The sequence below is a fragment of the Azolla caroliniana genome, unplaced genomic scaffold (genome assembly GCF_043228905.1).
Source record: "Azolla caroliniana isolate FFs.n. ecotype wild unplaced genomic scaffold, voAzoCaro1.0.p SCAF_1, whole genome shotgun sequence".
NCBI classification, from domain to species: domain Eukaryota; kingdom Viridiplantae; phylum Streptophyta; class Polypodiopsida; order Salviniales; family Salviniaceae; genus Azolla; species Azolla caroliniana.
The window spans coordinates 4,258,808-4,277,267 of NW_028230436.1; the positions used below are offsets into that span (position 1 = coordinate 4,258,808).

General features: G+C 37.6%; 3 protein-coding genes across 4 annotated transcripts; 1 reads left to right on the top strand and 2 right to left on the bottom strand.

The window, feature by feature from the left end:
• Window positions 1-904: 904 nt before the first annotated feature.
• On the top strand, window positions 905-4,343 carry LOC147868456 (uncharacterized). Of its 2 annotated transcripts, none has more exons than XR_015529784.1 (9): window positions 905-1,281; window positions 1,638-1,940; window positions 2,115-2,237; window positions 2,318-2,370; window positions 2,629-2,770; window positions 3,032-3,127; window positions 3,205-3,248; window positions 3,422-3,493; window positions 3,598-3,684. XR_015529784.1 is itself a non-coding variant. In XM_087319440.1 (9 exons), exons 1-9 carry the CDS (start codon window positions 970-972, stop codon window positions 4,104-4,106), a joined length of 1,320 nt encoding a protein of 439 aa, XP_087175566.1. In that variant the 5' UTR covers window positions 905-969; the 3' UTR covers window positions 4,107-4,343. The 2 variants fall into 2 exon arrangements, 1 of the variants encoding a protein (XP_087175566.1); XM_087319440.1 differs by lacking the exon at window positions 3,205-3,248 and adding an exon at window positions 3,975-4,343.
• Window positions 4,344-5,745: 1,402 nt separating this feature from the next.
• Window positions 5,746-6,736, bottom strand: LOC147868457 (uncharacterized). The gene is made up of 2 exons (XM_087319456.1): window positions 6,189-6,736; window positions 5,746-5,929 (listed from the first exon to the last, which is right to left on the bottom strand). Exons 1-2 carry the CDS (start codon window positions 6,556-6,558, stop codon window positions 5,913-5,915), a joined length of 387 nt encoding a protein of 128 aa, XP_087175582.1. The 5' UTR covers window positions 6,559-6,736; the 3' UTR covers window positions 5,746-5,912.
• Window positions 6,737-7,843: 1,107 nt separating this feature from the next.
• LOC147868458 (uncharacterized) lies at window positions 7,844-16,347 on the bottom strand. The gene is made up of 9 exons (XM_087319467.1): window positions 13,835-16,347; window positions 13,495-13,746; window positions 12,541-12,777; window positions 12,311-12,453; window positions 9,976-10,261; window positions 9,804-9,896; window positions 9,324-9,716; window positions 9,145-9,237; window positions 7,844-9,036 (listed from the first exon to the last, which is right to left on the bottom strand). Exons 1-9 carry the CDS (start codon window positions 16,109-16,111, stop codon window positions 8,428-8,430), a joined length of 4,383 nt encoding a protein of 1,460 aa, XP_087175593.1. The 5' UTR covers window positions 16,112-16,347; the 3' UTR covers window positions 7,844-8,427.
• Between the last annotated feature and the right edge of the window lie 2,113 nt (window positions 16,348-18,460).

Sequence of the window (18,460 nt, forward strand, 5' to 3'; positions counted from 1 at the left end):
AAAAACTCTATTGACTTGATTTGATAGAATGGAGTTGGTAACTTCAACCAAAATCAAAGCCATTCGGTTGGACAATCCACATTATGTGAAACTTGTCCCAAATTGTATAAACACTAATTTACAGGGCAATGCCAAAAAAATCCTTCATTAGGAAATATTGAAATAACAAATACAACCAATAAACTTTACCATACTATGTATATCACAATTTTGAAGAAAATTAAAACATAATTGCAATTATTTCATATATGTGGAGATTTACATATATAACTAGGTTTTCAAACATAGTGTGTTAGGACATCGTTAGTAAAACGAGAAAGGATCCAAAGGAAATTTGATAAACAAAGATTTACATGAGGTAGAATGAATGTCAAGAAGGCAAGAGTGAAGAACACGTATGACATGCTTATGGCTTTATAAGGTTGTGATGGTAATAGCTTTTTGAGAAAGAAAAGTATTTAGGGAAACACGAAGCAGATGGCACCAAGCACCACGGGGGTTGAGAGACCCAGGTACAAGGTTGTGCCCATGGCGAGGGTGGACCTTCGGTTCTTTCAATCTTTTATGAGTTTGATGCTATCAGGGCAAAGTGCAACAGGTAAGGAGATTAACATGAGAGCGTACAAGATGTTTGGAGATTGTGAATATGTTGGTGTCGATATCCCCCCCCCCCCCCCCCCACATGGTGGTGTAGGGCTAGGAGAAGTGACAATACAATGTAAGATAGAAAGGTATGTGGGGGTGAAGGCAATGGGATTCGATCCCAAGACCCTTTTTAAGTCTTCAAATACAATTATACATAGCAAAGCGAGTAAAAGAAGTCTAGTTTTATAATATTTCCTAAAATAGGAAATATGACCCACAAAACAGTCTGTCTGTACATATCATATATGTATATTGGATAAGAGGGGGATTGTGATCGAGAGAGAAACAGAGAGGCGGAACAGAGCCGAGCCGAGCAGAGCAGCCATGGAGATGAGCCTCAAGTCACACATCATCACTCGTTCCGTGCTTGTTTATTTCCATGGAAAGGAAAAGTTCTTATTCCCTGCACCTCCATCTCATAACATATCCCCTGGTCGTCTCAAATTACATCGCCTTTCATCATCGTCAGCCGGAAGAGATTCGAATTCAAATTCGGCTTCTAGACATGGCTTCTGGAGAAGGTTTATTGTAGATTTTCTCTCAACATCAAAAGAAGAAGAAGATGATGATGATTATGAAGAAGAAGACGGAACTGCCTCCCCTTTTCTAGACATGGCTACCTCAGAAATCCTTCATGTGAGTAAAACATTTAAAGTTGATATTTTGAACTCAAAATGTAGTACATATTCCTGATTTCTTTGGTTTATACGTGCACGTGTACATGCCTGCATATGTAAGTAACATACATAAATACACAACAATGTATATGTGATGTATTTTTATATATTGAGTACATAATTGATGGTGCATCTATCATTCTGGGGTTGATATAATCAGTAACATAATTTAGAGGGGTACATGTTCTTGCTTCCCAATACTTTGAAACCGATACTTCAAGAATCAACACTTAAACTTGTCTTGCTTTATGAGAATCTTAACATAGAAGAGTACATGCCTCTTTCTTTATGGGAACTAATCTATGTGATTATCAGGTGTCAGATCCAGTTCTGTCAGACTTCCGAAAAGAGTTTATAGGTAGAGTTGATCATAGGAAGGATCCATGGAATGAGGAATCAGAGCAGCAAGGAGAAATGACTAGAAGACGTATATTAGGGACACCCATGTTTATGTCATTAGCTTGCATGGTTGGAAATATTGGAATTGAGGAAAACGTCTATGCTCTCACGCCTGCAATTATTGATGCTTCCAAAGCTCCAAGTAAACCCTTTGATGCAACGGATGAACGTTTACGAGATGCCGCAAGCATCTTTGAAAGAGCATTGAATGCTCCTACGGTACTTGTAATTCAAACATTTGCATTGATCCTTTTACTTATGTACGATGAATGTATCATGTCCATATATACCTATATGGAGATATAGGAAATATGGACGTGTATGACTGTAAAAGTTTGTCTAAACCACAAGGTTTTAAGTATATTTGTTTTTCAAATCTGCGTGTATGTAAAGGTGGTTGAAGAAGAAGAGCTATGGACTGAGGTCATTGAAAGATATGAATCGGTAAAAGCAGAATGGGTTGCAGATATTGTTTCGAGGGCATATGGGAATCGAGGGAATGCGCGGAGTCGACAGGTGCACCTTCTGCTCAGATTGTATATGGCAACTTTATTGAATTTCAATAGCAATAACAATAACGCTGGCATGTTATGCAGGGAAGGCTTGATCAGGCATTAGAAGATTACGAGAAATCAATTATTCTTGCTCCGTGTGTATCAGAACCTCTTAGCTGAAATTTACATTTATTCACTGCATGTTGACTCTCGTATTTAAAGGCTATAATGAGCTATCACAAAGAGAATTAGAGAAAGCAATCAGACCTCCTGACCTAGTGTTAAGTTACTTGCTATGCAAATTAACTAGGAAACTCAACCTTCCCAATATATATTTCTCAGAAAAAATCCGTTTTAGTGCCCTTCACTTCTGCGATTTGTTTTTTAATTGCTTTTCATGACAGTTAATTCAGGTATGCTGTCGATCCTGTTTTGAATCGTGGTGTGGTGCTGGAAAGTTTGGGACGATATGATGAAGCCTCCGCTGACTATGTAGCAGTTCTTCGGGCACAACCTGATGATCCTGCGGCATGGAATAACCTTGGGAATGTGAAGGTAGTAAATATGTAGTTTGTTCGTTAAAGTTTGAATATTATTCCTATAAATTAATCTACGTGGCAAGCTTGCTAAAATATCCTTTACAATATAGATATTCTTAAAATATCTTTTACCTGTATAGATCATTCACTAAAAATTCCTTCTATGTAGTTTATTTGTTAATACTTCTTTCACAATGCAGATTGCTTGTTAAAATATCATCCAAGATTGTTTTAATTGTTGCTTGGTTTGATTCGTCTATATTAAATCCCTCTTCAGGCAGCTCAAAATAGGTGGGATGATGCATTGAAAGGATATGCCAAAGCTGTTGAGCTGGCACCAGCGTTCTCATTTGCTGCGGCAAACTATGCATTGGTCGGCTTTCATTTCAATCATTCTTTTGTTTTTTTATACATGGGTTTATGATGTATATTAATATGTTTTGGTCACAGAAGTTCAATTTTGGGCTTGCAGCCTCCTGTGAATTGTCCCTATTGTAAGGATCAATGCATCTAATCAACTAATGAACTATAATTACCAAAAAATATTATCAAAGCCTTTTCTTGGTAGTTTTGTGTTTCGGACTCCTGCCGTCACCTCAGAAATACTCTTTTTCATAAGTTTCCCTGCAAGTTTTTTAGGTTAAGACGTGTATTTTGTTTGTCTCAGGCTCTCTATCAAGTAGGCAAAGTGAGTGAGGCGGTGAAGCAATTCCGAAACCTTCTTCGAAAGTATCCTGAGGTATATTCTTTGGCGCAATATTTCATCTATAAAAACTTACACATATTTGGAAATTCTTTTACTTCTGGAGTTCACTGAACACTTACACGCCTACATCTGTCCAGTTTCCAGATGTAAGGGCAGCTCTGGCAGTTTCCCTGTATGCACAAGATGAAACAGCAGAAGCCGAGAACAATTGGCAATATGTCAAGGTATTATACAATGATTATGATTCTAAGCACATTCATTAGGACATCATTATTTTGTAATATGACAATAATGAGAACATTATTATTCTCACTAGAATAAGGACATGCATAACTCTAGACATTGATTAATCTAGCAAAAACAACAAGAATAAGTTTTGTCTAACCAGGCATTGACAACATGATCTTTGTGGTCAAGAACATTAAGATCATTTATCATTGAAACGAACATTAAGATTATTTATCATATGGAAAACATAATTGAGAACAAGTAAGTATTGTGTGTGCATCTGTAGGATGGTAGGTACAAAGACCGTGCTTGGGTTAAAAACACTCGGAGGTGGCCCCCACGCCTTGTTGATGATTTGGAACGATTCTTGGATGTGAGACCTTCAAGAAATTCTGCAGCATCAGACCCGGCCTCTTAACAAAAAGCAACATTTTTGTATTTCCTTGTTCTAGTTCCTTATCATTTATATTTTTTTGTTCTTTTTCTTCTTCATTGTATCCTTACTGTAACTCGATGACAAGCACCCTCACTCAAAATATGTTTATATTTTCTTATGCATAAGGGTGTTGTAAAAGATATATCGTGTTTCTATAATTAATTTTACATGGGACCAACTGAACATTTGATTGATAATGTGGCAAATTGATTTTGTTGAGAGTGGCTGCTCATCTTAAAGAATGCCACCATTGACAGATAATAATGACTTGAAAAGGGCTCCTTACATTGGTCAACATTGGTCAACATAATGATTTTTTTTGGAACCAATTTAGTATTAGCTGCAGTGGGGCTTGGTGCTCTAGGTTTAGTGATTTATGGTTTCTTCTTGGCTAAGAAATGGGGGATCTGAATAGCTAATTGTAATTAATCCTTAATGAAGGCCTATTTATGTACTAAGTTAATGGAAGTGTTTTTTGCGTATCCCAGCTTCTATTTGGATATTCATTATATTTTGCTACTTGTATGTGAGTTCGTGAACTCTTTTACCAACTCTATTGCAAAAACCTGAATTGGTATGGATCTTTTGAATTTTCATGAAACATATGTAAGAAGTGGTAAAACAATGGAGAACTTGTTTGTCACTCGTCACTTCTTGTTAATGAATGATGATTCAACCCCCCCCCCCCCCCCCCCCCCCCCCCTCCCACCTTGGTTAACCTTTTTTAAAGTGTAGCCAAAATCTGTTATGAGTTGGAAGTGTGGTTCATTTGTAAAGATATCTTATCAATCCCACTAGTTGAGCTGCGCTTTGCATGTGAAGGGATATGTTTATATTAATTGACGATAGTTGATAAGACAATTGAGTGCCTTAAATTGCTTCATATTGTCAGTGATGCCCACCCTAGATTTTACCGAAAATGTCACTTCATATTCCTTGGAGTCTAATTCACTCTATCTTAGACTAATCATCTTTGAAATGATGGATTGATGACCATATCCCCACTGACTACAGTATTTATCATAAAAGTTTTCATGTAAACGTTAAAACCAAATTAGTGCATGAAGATGGATATACACACATGCCTCAGAAAATTAGTAGTGATGTGCTTTGAAGTATTCACTGAAAATTAAAGAGATAATTTTAACAAAATGAAATCCAATAGGACCCCAATGCCCATGGGCCATCGTCGTGAGATCCGATATATATCAAAATTTCAAACTTTTAGCCCTTACGTTAAGTCTTAATAATTTAATCACCATTGCCAAAAAATTGTTCAACCACCGAACTCAGCTTTGATAATTCCATTCTACATAAAATAATTGAAATTTTCAATCTCAATTTTAGCATGGGGGAAACAAGGGTTTTCCTTGTGTATAAGACTATAATGTCCATAATCAACTTCCTATAATCCATATGGGAATCAACTGTACGTCATCCCCTATCTCTCTTATTAAGAGATGCACTCAAAAGATCATTTTGGGCAAGGTTATACTAATTGTCACATGAATAAATTTGAAAAGAAAATGTTTCTATATTTTCTCATCTTTTCAAATTAATCTATCACTTGAAATGATTTAATTTTTCACCATTGTTATCATAATGCTTGAGTTCATATGACTTGATAAAAAATTGTTTTGCACTGTCATATAGCTGTCTTTGCATTGAGAACAAATGTAATACACAATTTGAAATAATTAAATCAAGTAGGATATGTAAAGTTCTTAATCATCTGGTACAAAAGCATGAAAGATCAAATCCTTGAACACGACTATGAAGCCTCCCGAATCAGTTCCAAGTGATACCTGTTCAGAAGTTCAAACAATAACAATGTGAGGAACAAAAGACTCCAAAATGTTCATCACTCTGTGCAGTTAGACCCATTCATGGCTAATAATTTATGGCAACTTTCCTTTGAAATATATGGAAATGTCTGAAGTCCAAATATAGGATGCAACCTAGTCTTAATTTTCATTAAACCTCTCTCTCTCTCTCTCTCTCTCTCTCTCTCTCTCTCTCTCTCTCTACTGGACTCATTGTTCTAGATATGGAAGTTGTGTGTACCTCCACAAGTTGTGCCTGAGGGTACCACAACATCGCAAGCTTGGAGGACATTCTTGACAGCTTGCTTATCGACAAATGACATAACAGGACCGGTGGCACGAGAACAGATGCAGGGGAAGTGGGCCGCCTGCACCGCGCTGCAACATGGGCTCGGGTTCGAAGGGAGTGGCAGTGAACCCAACAAACCTGGTACAACATAGGCCTTGCAGTTGGTCATAAGGTCGTCGACACTAGTGTCGCATGCCGTGTCATCATCGGCGGTGGCGGGGCTACTCCCAATTGGGCTACTGCCAGTGTTTGTGTGGTGTGTGGCATCGACAATTACGACGACAAGCGTGGCGAGAACAACCAACATACAAGTATAGGCCATCACTACCAACTCGGAGAAATTTAAGTGTATGTGGTCACTTCTAGTCTAAGGTGATAGATAGATACTATAGCACATGATGTGCTGGGGGTAGCAATCTAAGCTTCAAATTTATACACTGTAAGCATTGGATGTACACCATGGAGCAATATTAAAAAAGGGCTTTCTATCTCTAGGGTTTCTCTCTCACACACCACTCCCCACCCCAATAATTCTGGAATCTCTCTGGTGTGACTTTCGATGCTCTCTGTCTCTGTCTATTCACGGGTGGTTATTGAGAAAGACAAAGCTACTCGTGAGTTTTTCTTCTGACATACCCCCTTGTCTTTACCTTCTTTTCCTTTTATTTTATTTGTCTTGTCATGCAGTAACCCAAATTCCCAATTGTGTTTTATTTTATTAACCATTGATAGTACCTGGTAGCTAGCATCTACGTATATTTTGGTATATGAGGAAATAAACCCTAACCTCAAACTCAATCAAAAATCAATTGCTATACTTCGTAACATCCCTTGCTGCAAACTCAAATCCCTATAACACTGACGCATTCTTGAATTATTAGAACAGATGAAATCAGCTCCAAAATATTAAAGTGATATGCTTCCAAACACTCAATATTTCTATATATCCTCTAATTTATTTTTTCATACATAACCATTTGTTTTTTGCTGTTTCTTTGCATTGAAGAATAATTAGTTGGCGAATACTACTTGAAATTTGATTTATAAACTTACTGCCTTATTACATTGTAATTTCATGATCAGTTCTTCAGCCCTCACCCTGGTACTCCGGTCAATAATCGTTGAACCTTCAAACTACAGTATCAATAAAATAATTGAGGGCAGTTACCACCTACAACTTGTCCCATCAACCACACTTTTCACCATTAAGAATTTCTGGAAACAAAATGCTATGTAAGGCATAGTAAAAATAGTGTCCCACAATAATAAATCATTATCTAGAAACATTAATATATTTACTTAGAAATTACTCTGACCTTAATGAACCCACTTTCATCAAAATTTCATCATATATTTATTAGGTTATCGAAACACAAAACAACACATGAGAATAGGTATCCACATGAACATTAAAGTTGTTAAAGAGTAATTGGGATTTAATTGAACTGAGATTTAAGACCCTCAAGAATAGTCTGTTTTAAGCAGAACTCTATAAAAATAGACTTCCACACCATGAAGAAATGGCCAAAACTGCAGTTATACACTGGCTACCTCAAAGACCTATTTGAGTATGTACAAAATGGTCTGTAGAGTACAGAGCCAGCCTGAAAAACAAATAAATACCAAATTCTGTTTACCATTCACAAACATCTTACATCAATGTATTTAAGGATTGGTTAGATATGGATAAGAAACCGGTTAATGAACGAGATCTTTGATCGTCATAGGTGTAACCTACTTGTTAAAAGAATCACAATTCCCTTCATGGGTGGGAAATAGTGAATCATGACTTTGTACGAGTTTTTCTGTGGGATTGTAGATCAAGGTGAACCTTAATAACGTGGATGAAGGCTACAAAAAAATATTATGATTAGCAGGATCAAATTGATCACTGGGGAAACTGAATGGACTTGAATTTTAAGGTTGATAAATAGCATCTCCTTATACATCTCCAAGGATACTGCTTTCTTGAACATGCATCAAGAATGTCCTTGAACCAAGTGGTTGATTCTGCTGTTAGCAGGGTTTGGTACACTGGAAGAGAATGATGTAAATTGTTCCATAGGAAAACAATAACATATACTTCAGCCCTTGAAGAACGTAGTTCCATATGGTACATGGCAATGAGTAGCCAGAGAAACTTGAGATTTATAGCGGCCAGGTCTCTGAAAAGACCTCGCTTCCTTGAAAGCTAAGGAACATCTATGAAACATGATTTAGGCATGGTGAGCAAGTTTGCAATCGAGATTGTCCTCTTCGGTGGACTTCGCTTCCATGGAACGTCAGCAGTTAACCTATGCTGATGCATAAAATCCAGCCATGGTAAAACCATGTAAGGCTTTCCCAATGATGACGGTAGAGAATTTGCACCAAACATCTGATTATCGACTGTTCTCACCATTTCTGAACTCATACTAGAACCAGGCCTATCCTTATCCTTATCTAAGAGTAAGGGCCTTTTGCAACTTAAAGGCTGTTGTGTTTGATGCTGTTTTAAACAGTTGAAACATTCAAACTTCTTCAATGAAGCAAGCCAATTACTATCACATTTGGAGCCACTCTTCAACATAGAGCAATAAAAGCAAGCATTCTGGTCGCAGACGGTACATATCACTGAAAGCCCTGTTTCATTGCAATGGGCACAAGTTCCACTGCTACCCCTCGCTTTCAGATATTCAATGGTGACTTTGAGAATATTTTGACTGAGTGACTGAATGTTGAGTTTCAGTTTTTCTCGTTCTGCAACCAAATGTGTTATTTCCTGAAATATTTCTGGTTCACTCCTTATGCCTACAGCTGTCTGGACATGTCAAAAAAGACATCCAAAGAAAAGCAAAAAGAGAGCTATTAATTATGTCAAATAATTTTGAAGAGTTTTTTTCTTGCTTCATTAAGAAAAACCACTAACCTTTTCTACATCACTGTTTCTTGGAGAGTTAATTGATGCAATATGTTCTACATCATCTGAATTAAAAATCCCAAATTTCTTGGCTGCATGTTCCTGCATAGAAAATAAATTAGATATCAAATACCGGTATCTTCTAATCTTAACACAAGAAAGAAAACCATAAGCCTCTAATAACAAACCTGTTGTATATGGTGGAGAAGTGGCCCTCCATATTTCTCTCTTTTGGAGATCCAATATGAGTAGATACGATCCATAAGCTCTGGAACTGTACGAGCATTATCATGCACTTCATGGATTATATTTACTTCTCTGATGAAATCATCTTCCATGACATTCTCCATGTGTCCAACCTGATGTGGCAATTCATCTGGGTTTGAATCCATACAATGCTCTTTTACTCCATTGATGGTTTTATCAAGGTTCACTGTGCTAGCTTCTCCTTTCCCTGGTCCAGATGCATTTTTCCTATGAATTCGGCTCTTCCTTTTCCGACCTCGTCGTCTAGGTATATTATTACTGTGGTTCTCATTTGTATGTAGACTGTTCTCCTCAAAAGATGCAAACTCGTCATTCTGTTTACAGATCTCTCCGCAGACTATGTCAGAAGTTGTGAATTAGCACAAAGGAAAGGGGTAAAAGTCAAGGGATATTAGTCATACCTCCTCGTCTCTTGCTCCTGAGTTCGATGCAATAAATGCATGAGTAGGACAATACACTCGCACCGAAATGACTTGATCATTAGAATGTTGTAACTGCCAGTCAATAATATAAATCTTGTTATCAGAAAGATTCAAATCCTCAACACCTACTGATTATCTACCAAAAATATACCTCAAACGATGCCCCTTCGGTGACACCACATGAGACATGAAAATGAGCTTTGCATGATGGCACCGAACACTTTTCGACAGAGCCCTCCTTTATCCCACAAAGCCAGCATTGGCGACGTTGTCGTTTAACACGTACATTTGCAGCATTTAGCCCATCAATTGGTTCCATAGCATCTGGGTTGACAAAATATGTTTCATTGGTATATAATGCACACACTACATGAGCCCATTTATGAGGTTCTGTGGATGGCTTAAGGGCGCCTCCTTGTTTGTGGCACAATGCACAACTGCAAACCACAATGCACAAGTTAGTTTCAAAAAATACCACTAGCCACAGGTTAATCCAAAATAGAACTAAAACCACCTCCAACTTTAAGAAAAGAAGCATCAACAGAAATGCCTTTATTGACACTGAGTCTATAAACAGTACCAAGTACTTCTGCAACTATTCCACTATTGTCTCTCCAATCTCGAGTTCCTCTACCCATCCGCCTACTTTGGGATGGACTTCATAATGATTAAGTTCAATGATGTCTTACACTAAGATGACCACATTAAAAGCACTATTAAAATGAATTGCCATGACTTTTCAAGTACATCTTATAATACACAATCCATCAGTGAAGTGTTTGGAAATGCCAAGCTTCTTACTGTTTTAATTTTTAAATTGAGATTATATAGTGCTTACATAATAAGAAGCAAATGCTGATTATGTATACATGCATATACATACAGACATACATGCATTCATAAAATGTGTTCACACACACACACACACACACACACACACACACGTAGATGCACATACACATATAAGCTACACACTCTTTTGCAGAGGATAGTAGACTCTCAGTGAACCTTGGAAAACCCAAGGTTGTAGACGAGGAAGTCATCACCTGGTATCATGTATGGACATCTCTTCTCCATGAGGACTCATTTACAGACCTTGGACCTATCTGTACAGTAGACAATGTGCTTACAAAATCAGTTCCAAGAGCATGTGGTCCTCTTGTTACCCTTACGTGTCTGGATGGAGATGGAAGACCACTTGTATTGACGATATACGATTGATCGGCATACTGCACAAGATTATCAGGGTTGAGTCAGATGCACAACCAGTTGTTGTAAAGGCTCTAACGATGTACCTTTCCCTATGCTAAAGTAGTATTTTGGGTCCATTCTCTAGATAGTTGGTGAGCATGGGGCAAATGCCTTCATGTTAGTATGCCAAGATCCCATCACGTTTGGAGCATAGACAGGCTACATCCCTTCTAGTACTCTTCAGATACGTCATCTCTAAAACTACGGACTCAAACATCAATAAATTCATACAGCAAAGTCTCATAAATCTCCAGGTTACAAAGGACATGGCATGCGCATCCACAGGAGTGAGGAACAAAGATGTCATTCTATTAAGGCAATCAACACCACATCTTTGAGGATGTTCATGTCTCATAAATGAGATGCACCAATGGACACATTTGTACCTTATCACATCAACAAGAGATCGAGATAGGTAAGTACATGGGTGTACCTTCTAAGGAGAGGATAGGCCACATGTCCCAGACAGGGACAGTGTGAGGAGCTCCAGATCTGTTATTGGACAGTTTTCTATGAAATTCAAGGACGCTTCCATCTCTTTGGAGAGAGACTTGGTCCTTTTCCCCAGGAGATGGATTTCTATGATCAGAGATGCTTGGGGATATATTACTAGAGATCCACAGATTACAGTTCCTTAGAGGTGTAGAGGGTGAACACCCGCCGGACATGCATAAAACCAAAGTTCTGACTTTTGTAGAGGGGAAGAGACATAAGAGGAAGCACAACCACCAGGACCTCAGACAAATTCAGCCAGTCCTCTCTAGACACAGGACCATATAAGGATCATCACATAGAAAATGTTGCTTATATAGGAGGATACAGAGTATCATTGCCTGAGAACCAGCATGATTTCTGAGGCAATTCACTATAGAGGACATTGATCTCATAAGGCATCATCCTACAAGTGCTCACAGGTTAATCCACTGACAATCTACCTCTCCAAATGAAGTTCCTAATGTAGTTACCCAATTTAATAAATGTAGTTTCCCAATGGAATACAACTCATTTGATCACTGGCTGTTTGCAAATGGGCATTACTCACAGTGTGTACCCATGGTTCCTATATCATTGTAATTTGATCAAAGCATTGCAAAGGACTGGCTACGTATGTTAGGCAATGTGTACTTTTCGTTATTTTACCAAACATTCTACAAGTTTCACATGTAGCTGTTGGCCTCATTGGTCACTTTCCCAAAATAATACATAATTAAATTTCTCCTTCTGTGTGGCAATACCTTATGTCAGCATTTTCTCTGCCCTCAAAGACAGCCTGACATTTTCTACAGTGCCAACTTCCCCTCTTTTGATCAATAATAGATTCTTGTATGCCATAGCAAGACTGGTGCACAAGAATATGGCAAGCAGCACATCGAAAAACCTGTAGTGCATAACTTCAGACTATCAGAAATTATGATTCAAAAACATCAAGCCTAAAATAATGTTCAATTCTAAAATAATGTCTAACCGGATTGTCTTCTGCATTTTCACCCCCATTACAAATACAACATTCCTCCGAGTTTGGATTCTGCTCTTCTTCAAAGGAACCGAATATGGAATTGTAATCATTGGAATTGACTGCTTTGTTCTCCAAAAGATCTATCATTCTTTCAAATTGATCTGTCGATATTGCCGACGAAGTAGACAAAGTTTCATTGCATTTCTTTAACCATTCCTCATCCTCTTCATCCATATCATATTCAGCCTGGTTTTGAAATTAGATGCACACTTAAGAACTAATCTGAAGATCAACAAATTTCTGATAAGACAGTTGATACACAGGTTGTTTATATAAATCAGAAAATGGTTCATGAGATGTATACTCTCTGCACACTTTTTTCCTTACTTTTACCTATATATGCCTACATAGTTTTTTAATGTTAAATGTTTATTGTAGACAGTGGTGTAATGCAAATCTGTCAACAAGGCCATTTCAGCCTCTTAAAAGACATTTGTATATCTTTCTTTCTTTCTTCTTTGAACATATCCTTCACAGGTGCAAACACAGTATTACTTTTTATCAAACAAGCACTCACTTCTATCACACTTGCCATTTCCTTTGGAAATCCAGGTCTGATACAAATATCATTGCATGAAATGAGGAGGCAAATGAACTCCATCCCTATAGATTTGATTTTATCTAGCTATTTTCCAACATTAAGTTGTCATTACGATTTCCTTCAGACAGAATGACATCGTGTTTGGCAAGGCCAACAACAGCCTGCCACCATGACATTTACATAAGAACATTGCTCCAGCTCAGCTAGATGCTGAAAGGCATTCTTAGAGGCTCATCCAACTAAAGTAATTCCTTAGAACAGATTATACAATGGAAAAGAAGGCAAATAATATTATGGGAAAACTTGTTGAAAATCCATTAATGTACTTTAGTTTTATTATAATGAGTATCCCTTCTACTCACCTGACTACCCTTATTTTGAGGCTTTGCTTTAATGTATGTCTCTGGTATAGCATATGATATTTGTAGATTTTCTTCAGGTTCTCCTCGGGATCTAAATGCAGGGAGAAAAATTGGCTTGTCCTTTACACCTGTGCCACTCACAGCTTCTGAACTGCTTTCTCGACACTTCAATTTTTCAGTACAACAGTTTACTGGTTCATTTTGTTGTTGTAAGATTCGGTAGAATGATCCTCCATCAAACTCATAATATTCCTACAATAATTTAACATGAACCCCATGAGCACATGACTATTTGACAACAGAAAGCTCAAAAAAGTGGCCTAAACAGAGAATTGAATACCTGGTCTTGTCCTTCAACAAGAGTGAGAAGTGGCTGCATTAGGTCAAGAGGACGGGGCCGCATTTGTCTTCCACCTGTGTCCATAGGGCTTGGTGCAACTAGGCAGTATTTGCTTCCAAAATCAGCATTCACATTTCCTTTCTGCATTTCCATCGTGCCTTCGATTACTTTCGATGCTACTGTCATGTGCACTGACTCAACATCATTTTCCTCTGATCTTAGTACATCATCACTAGCTCTATGCCCAAGCGTAATCTTGCTCTTACCCAATTTCAGCTCCACACCGTTTGCAAATATACATTCTGGACTGCAAATGCTTTTACTAAATTTGTTTTCATACCCATCATTTTGCTTATTCTTGTTCATTTTATTTTTTATATTTCGAGCCATGAAAATAGTTTCCTTCATTTTCTTCTGCCTCGTTGCTCCATCATTATCTTCTTTATCTAGCATTTCCCTTGGCTCCTCCAATTCGTTCATCATTCTCATCCTTTTCCTTCTTTTGAGTGATAAGGATGATGTCAATGAACCTTTCCATTTCCCTCCACCAGGAGGCCTACCTCTCTTTCTTGGAATACTAGTTTGCATTAGCCTTGCCTTTCTGACACCAATTGCAGCATCATGTGATTCGACACTCTCCCCCATCATTAAGGAACTTTTCCGTCTCCCTCTACCTCCCCCAGGAGGCCTACCTACCGTTCTTCTAACCGTCATTGCCTCCTCCAACGATTCAGTTTCAACTGATTCATTGATACTATTTTTTCTCACATGTTTACTAAGTTTTCCTCCCATCACAAATTTCTTCAATTTCCCTCCAACTCTTGATATTCCTCCTCCACGAGGCCTACCTACCTTTCTTAGAATTCCCATGCTCTTTGCCATATCAACCGCATTACCATGTCTCTTTGATGCTTTCAAAACATGAGGTGATCCTGCCTCAGGATCTCCATCATCTGTTTTCAGTCTACCTCTCACTTTCCCTATAACTCTTGATAACCCTCCACGATGCCGACCTCTCTTTGATATGCTGTTTCTCACAGTAGAGATATCATTCTGATGTTGATCTGCATGTCCTATTCTATAACTAGGTCCTGCACCACGAGGTCTGCCTCTCTTTCGTACTATATTCACATCATTTTCTTTGAGCCGTATTTTGTTCTTTGCTCCTGGAGGTCTACCCCTCTTCCTACTAGCAGAAGGCAGGATATCCTCAGCATAATGCGGGCATTCCTCTCCTATATCACTCTGTTTCCCTTCAACGACATTCATTTCTCCATTCACCAGTCCATTCATTCCCCGAGGAAATTCAAGGCTGTCTTTCTTTTGTGAAACCTCAGAAAGTTCATGATGTTGGCCAGATTCTAATCCAGTATTTTCAGTGGATTTCATAATTGCATTATCTTTTGCTTCAATCAAAGATGCCCTTTCCTCATCAACTGCACATTCCTTTGCACTTGCTTTGCCCCTAGTTAGCACTCCAACTGGTCGAGGAAATATCTTTTCTTGCATGTGTTTAACAGTTAAATCTTGGCTCATATTCTCGTGTTTTGATTCTGAATGCTCTCTTTGCACCAAATCAGGTGCATTGTTTTTGGTTTCTTGCAAGAGCCTGATCTTGACTAAATTAAGCCTGGTTAATCTGTGGTTTGATACTCCATTCTTAGGTGAAATGGAATGAGTTTCACTCTTTAAAGCAGAATTCTCTGTCATTAAAAACGACTTCTCACTAAGCCTAGGTTTTTTTGCAGATTTCTCATTGTTTTCTTCCTCTCTACTGCTGATTTCTCCTGCATTGATCGGTTCATACTTCTCACTTTTCGCGTTTAAATTCACGTTCTTGTTCTTGTTCAAAATCCTACTTTTTTCCTTTTTGAGGGGCTTCAAGTTTAAGCTTTTAGGAGTCAAACAAGTTTCCAACCCATACATAGCCCTTGTAATTCTTCTCCCAACAGAATATATCTCTTCTTTCGATCCCTTGGGAGTGGAGATACTACTAACAGCTGACCCATCTAGATTACTGCCTTTACTTATTAGGGTTTCTCTGCTACTACTTAGGGCTTCTTTGCTTTTACTGGTTATGGTTTCATTGCTTTTATCTATTGGAGTTTCTGTATTTTTACCAATGTTTTCTCTTCTTTTACTTGTTAGGGTTTCTTCACTTGCAAGGGTTTCAGTGCTTTCACTTAGGGTTTCCGGAACAGAAATAGATACCTGAGAGCGAAGAACGACACGATGGATCTTCGGAGCCTCTGAGGGGAGCTCCCGACGAGGGCCCATTTACTTTCAAGTTGCTTATTAAAAAGCAAGCTTTGCGGGAGCTTTTTGCGTTTGCGATGTAATCTCTGGGTCCTCCATAGCCAAACTGAAGAAACAGAGCCCTCGTTCTTGCCCGATAAAGCAGAGAAGGCCCAAATCTATGGTGCCTACGGTAGCAGAATCAGAGACAAGGCGGATGTTGTGTTGAGTATGTGTGCATAAATTTGAACTGGTCGTTTCTCTCTCTCTCTCTCTCTCTCTCTGTGTAGGACTGATCTGGTTTCTGTCTCTGCCCCTGCCTACATCCAACAGATGTTCCAAGTTCACATTCAGAGATATATACATATACTGTATACATATACATCTAATAGGTACGTATACATATGTATGTATGTATGTATTGTACGTACCTAAATAGGTACGTACGTTTGTATGTATTGTACGTACCTAAATAGGTACGTATGTATGTATGTACACGTACGTATGTATGTATGTATTGTACGTACCTAAATAGGTACGTATGTATGTATGTATGTCGTTACTACCTTGACATTTGGCCTTCGTCCCCTCCCTCCCTACCCACACATTTTGAACCCATTTTGTGAGACGAGGATCCACCAATTGGACATTGATCCCTGTCTCAACGTCGCTACCTTTAATGTAAGTACATGCATGCAAGCTTTTACCGGTGCTCTTTCCTTGATTGTTGTTATTTAGACTACGGGTGTCTAAAGGTTGACTGCTCATTGTTTGCCCCTTCTTATGCACACTTTTCATGTGTGATGCTAACTAACCATAATGCTCTCCAAATCATATTCACGTGGATCATTGATGAATATTCACAATTACACCGTAGATCTTGTTTCATGTGAAGTCAAGGGAAGGGGACTACAATTGTGGCATAACATTGTTGTCCGTGAAGGTTGTCATTCTCTAAGCATTTCATCAATATAGTTGAAAGTAAACATGCCCTCACTTTTGCAAAGTATTTTGTTCATCATATGTGATTTACGATGTTCCCATGCGCATTCTTAAAAGGTTGTATAGTCTTGACATTCGAAGAGTAGTTGTGGGTTTGGCATATGTTTGACATTAGGTGTGAGGGATGTACTTGTGTAAGCAACTACTATATCCTTCACATAACAAACTTCTTCTTTGGTCTAAATGTAACTATCGATTATTGCTTCTTAGAGGAAACATTGGAGCTACATCATGGGAATGATTTCATTACACCGTTGTTTCATTCTAGTTTGGATGATAAATTGAGTAACATTATCTCATTAAGGTCAGTGACAATAAGGCCTTTTGTGATGTTATGTGCATATGAAAGGTTGTTCGCTTGGGTACTGAAGACTCTCCCTTGTATATTATATTGCCAATATTTTGCTTCAATGACTGAACTCATGATAATTAACAATCAGCAACAATTCGGTTTGAATCAAACCGAAGCACAAAACTGTGGTGTAACAGTTAAAACAGTTCGGTTTCAATAGTAAAAAAATGCAATTGAACAGTTTTCTTTAATTAAAAAAAAATGTTTTTAAACAATCTTTTTATTTTTAGACCTTATTCTCAATTTTAGGAACATCTTTAAAATTTTAATAATTTAAAATAATGAAACATTTTAAATTTTAACCTAAGTTGAAAGCTGAAATTGAACCATGAAACCACAGTTTTAATGATTTGAAAAAAAAAAATTTAATTTAAAAAAATTGTTTTTAAACAATCTTTTCATTTTTAGACCTTATTCTCAATTTTAGGAACATCTTTAAAATTTTAAAATTTTAAAATAATAAAAAAAAAAATTACAATTTTTTAAATTTAACCTAAGTTGAAAACCGAAATTGAACCACGAAACCGCGGTTTTAACGATTTGAAATTTTTTTAACAGTTCAGTTTAACGGTTTCATGGTTCGGTTTTGACCCTCTCAAACCAAACAGAACCGTTGCCGATTGTTAATGATAATATCTTGCTATGCATAACAATTTGTGCAAAAGATATTGGATTTTATTTATTTCTGCTTTAAAATAATAAAAATAGCATGCATAGTTTTCCTTACGTAGCATTGAAATATGAGCAAGTCAACAAAACTTTCCAAATGGAGAACTATCTTTAAGAGTACTTCTGTCATTGAAGCAAACAAGAAAAGCAGACGACCATTTAAGTTGAAAATAAAATTTCACATCACAAACATTATTTATATTAAAGCTCTCTGAAGTAACATTCATGTCACAAAGGTTATTTTAGCGCTAAATTGTTTGATGCTCTTGCAAATGACGATGCCAAAAGGATATCTCTTTACACAAATGTCACCCAAATGGAAAACATCCTCACTATAAAATGCAATCATGTACTACTATTATTCTGAA

Bases quoted from the DNA above. Each gene is read 5' to 3' on its own strand.
- LOC147868456 (XM_087319440.1), top strand. From the start codon at position 970: ATGGAGATGAGCCTCAAGTCACACATCATCACTCGTTCCGTGCTTGTT. The intron at 2,238-2,317 runs GTGCACCTTCTG...CATGTTATGCAG, and splicing joins GGAATGCGCGGAGTCGACAG to GGAAGGCTTGATCAGGCATT. The intron at 2,771-3,031 runs GTAGTAAATATG...ATCCCTCTTCAG, and splicing joins ATAACCTTGGGAATGTGAAG to GCAGCTCAAAATAGGTGGGA.
- LOC147868457 (XM_087319456.1), bottom strand. From the start codon at position 6,558: ATGGCCTATACTTGTATGTTGGTTGTTCTCGCCACGCTTGTCGTCGTA.
- LOC147868458 (XM_087319467.1), bottom strand. From the start codon at position 16,111: ATGGGCCCTCGTCGGGAGCTCCCCTCAGAGGCTCCGAAGATCCATCGT. The intron at 13,747-13,834 runs GTATTCAATTCT...AAATTATTGTAG, and splicing joins TTGTTGAAGGACAAGACCAG to GAATATTATGAGTTTGATGG. The intron at 12,454-12,540 runs GTTAGACATTAT...TATGCACTACAG, and splicing joins AAAATGCAGAAGACAATCCG to GTTTTTCGATGTGCTGCTTG.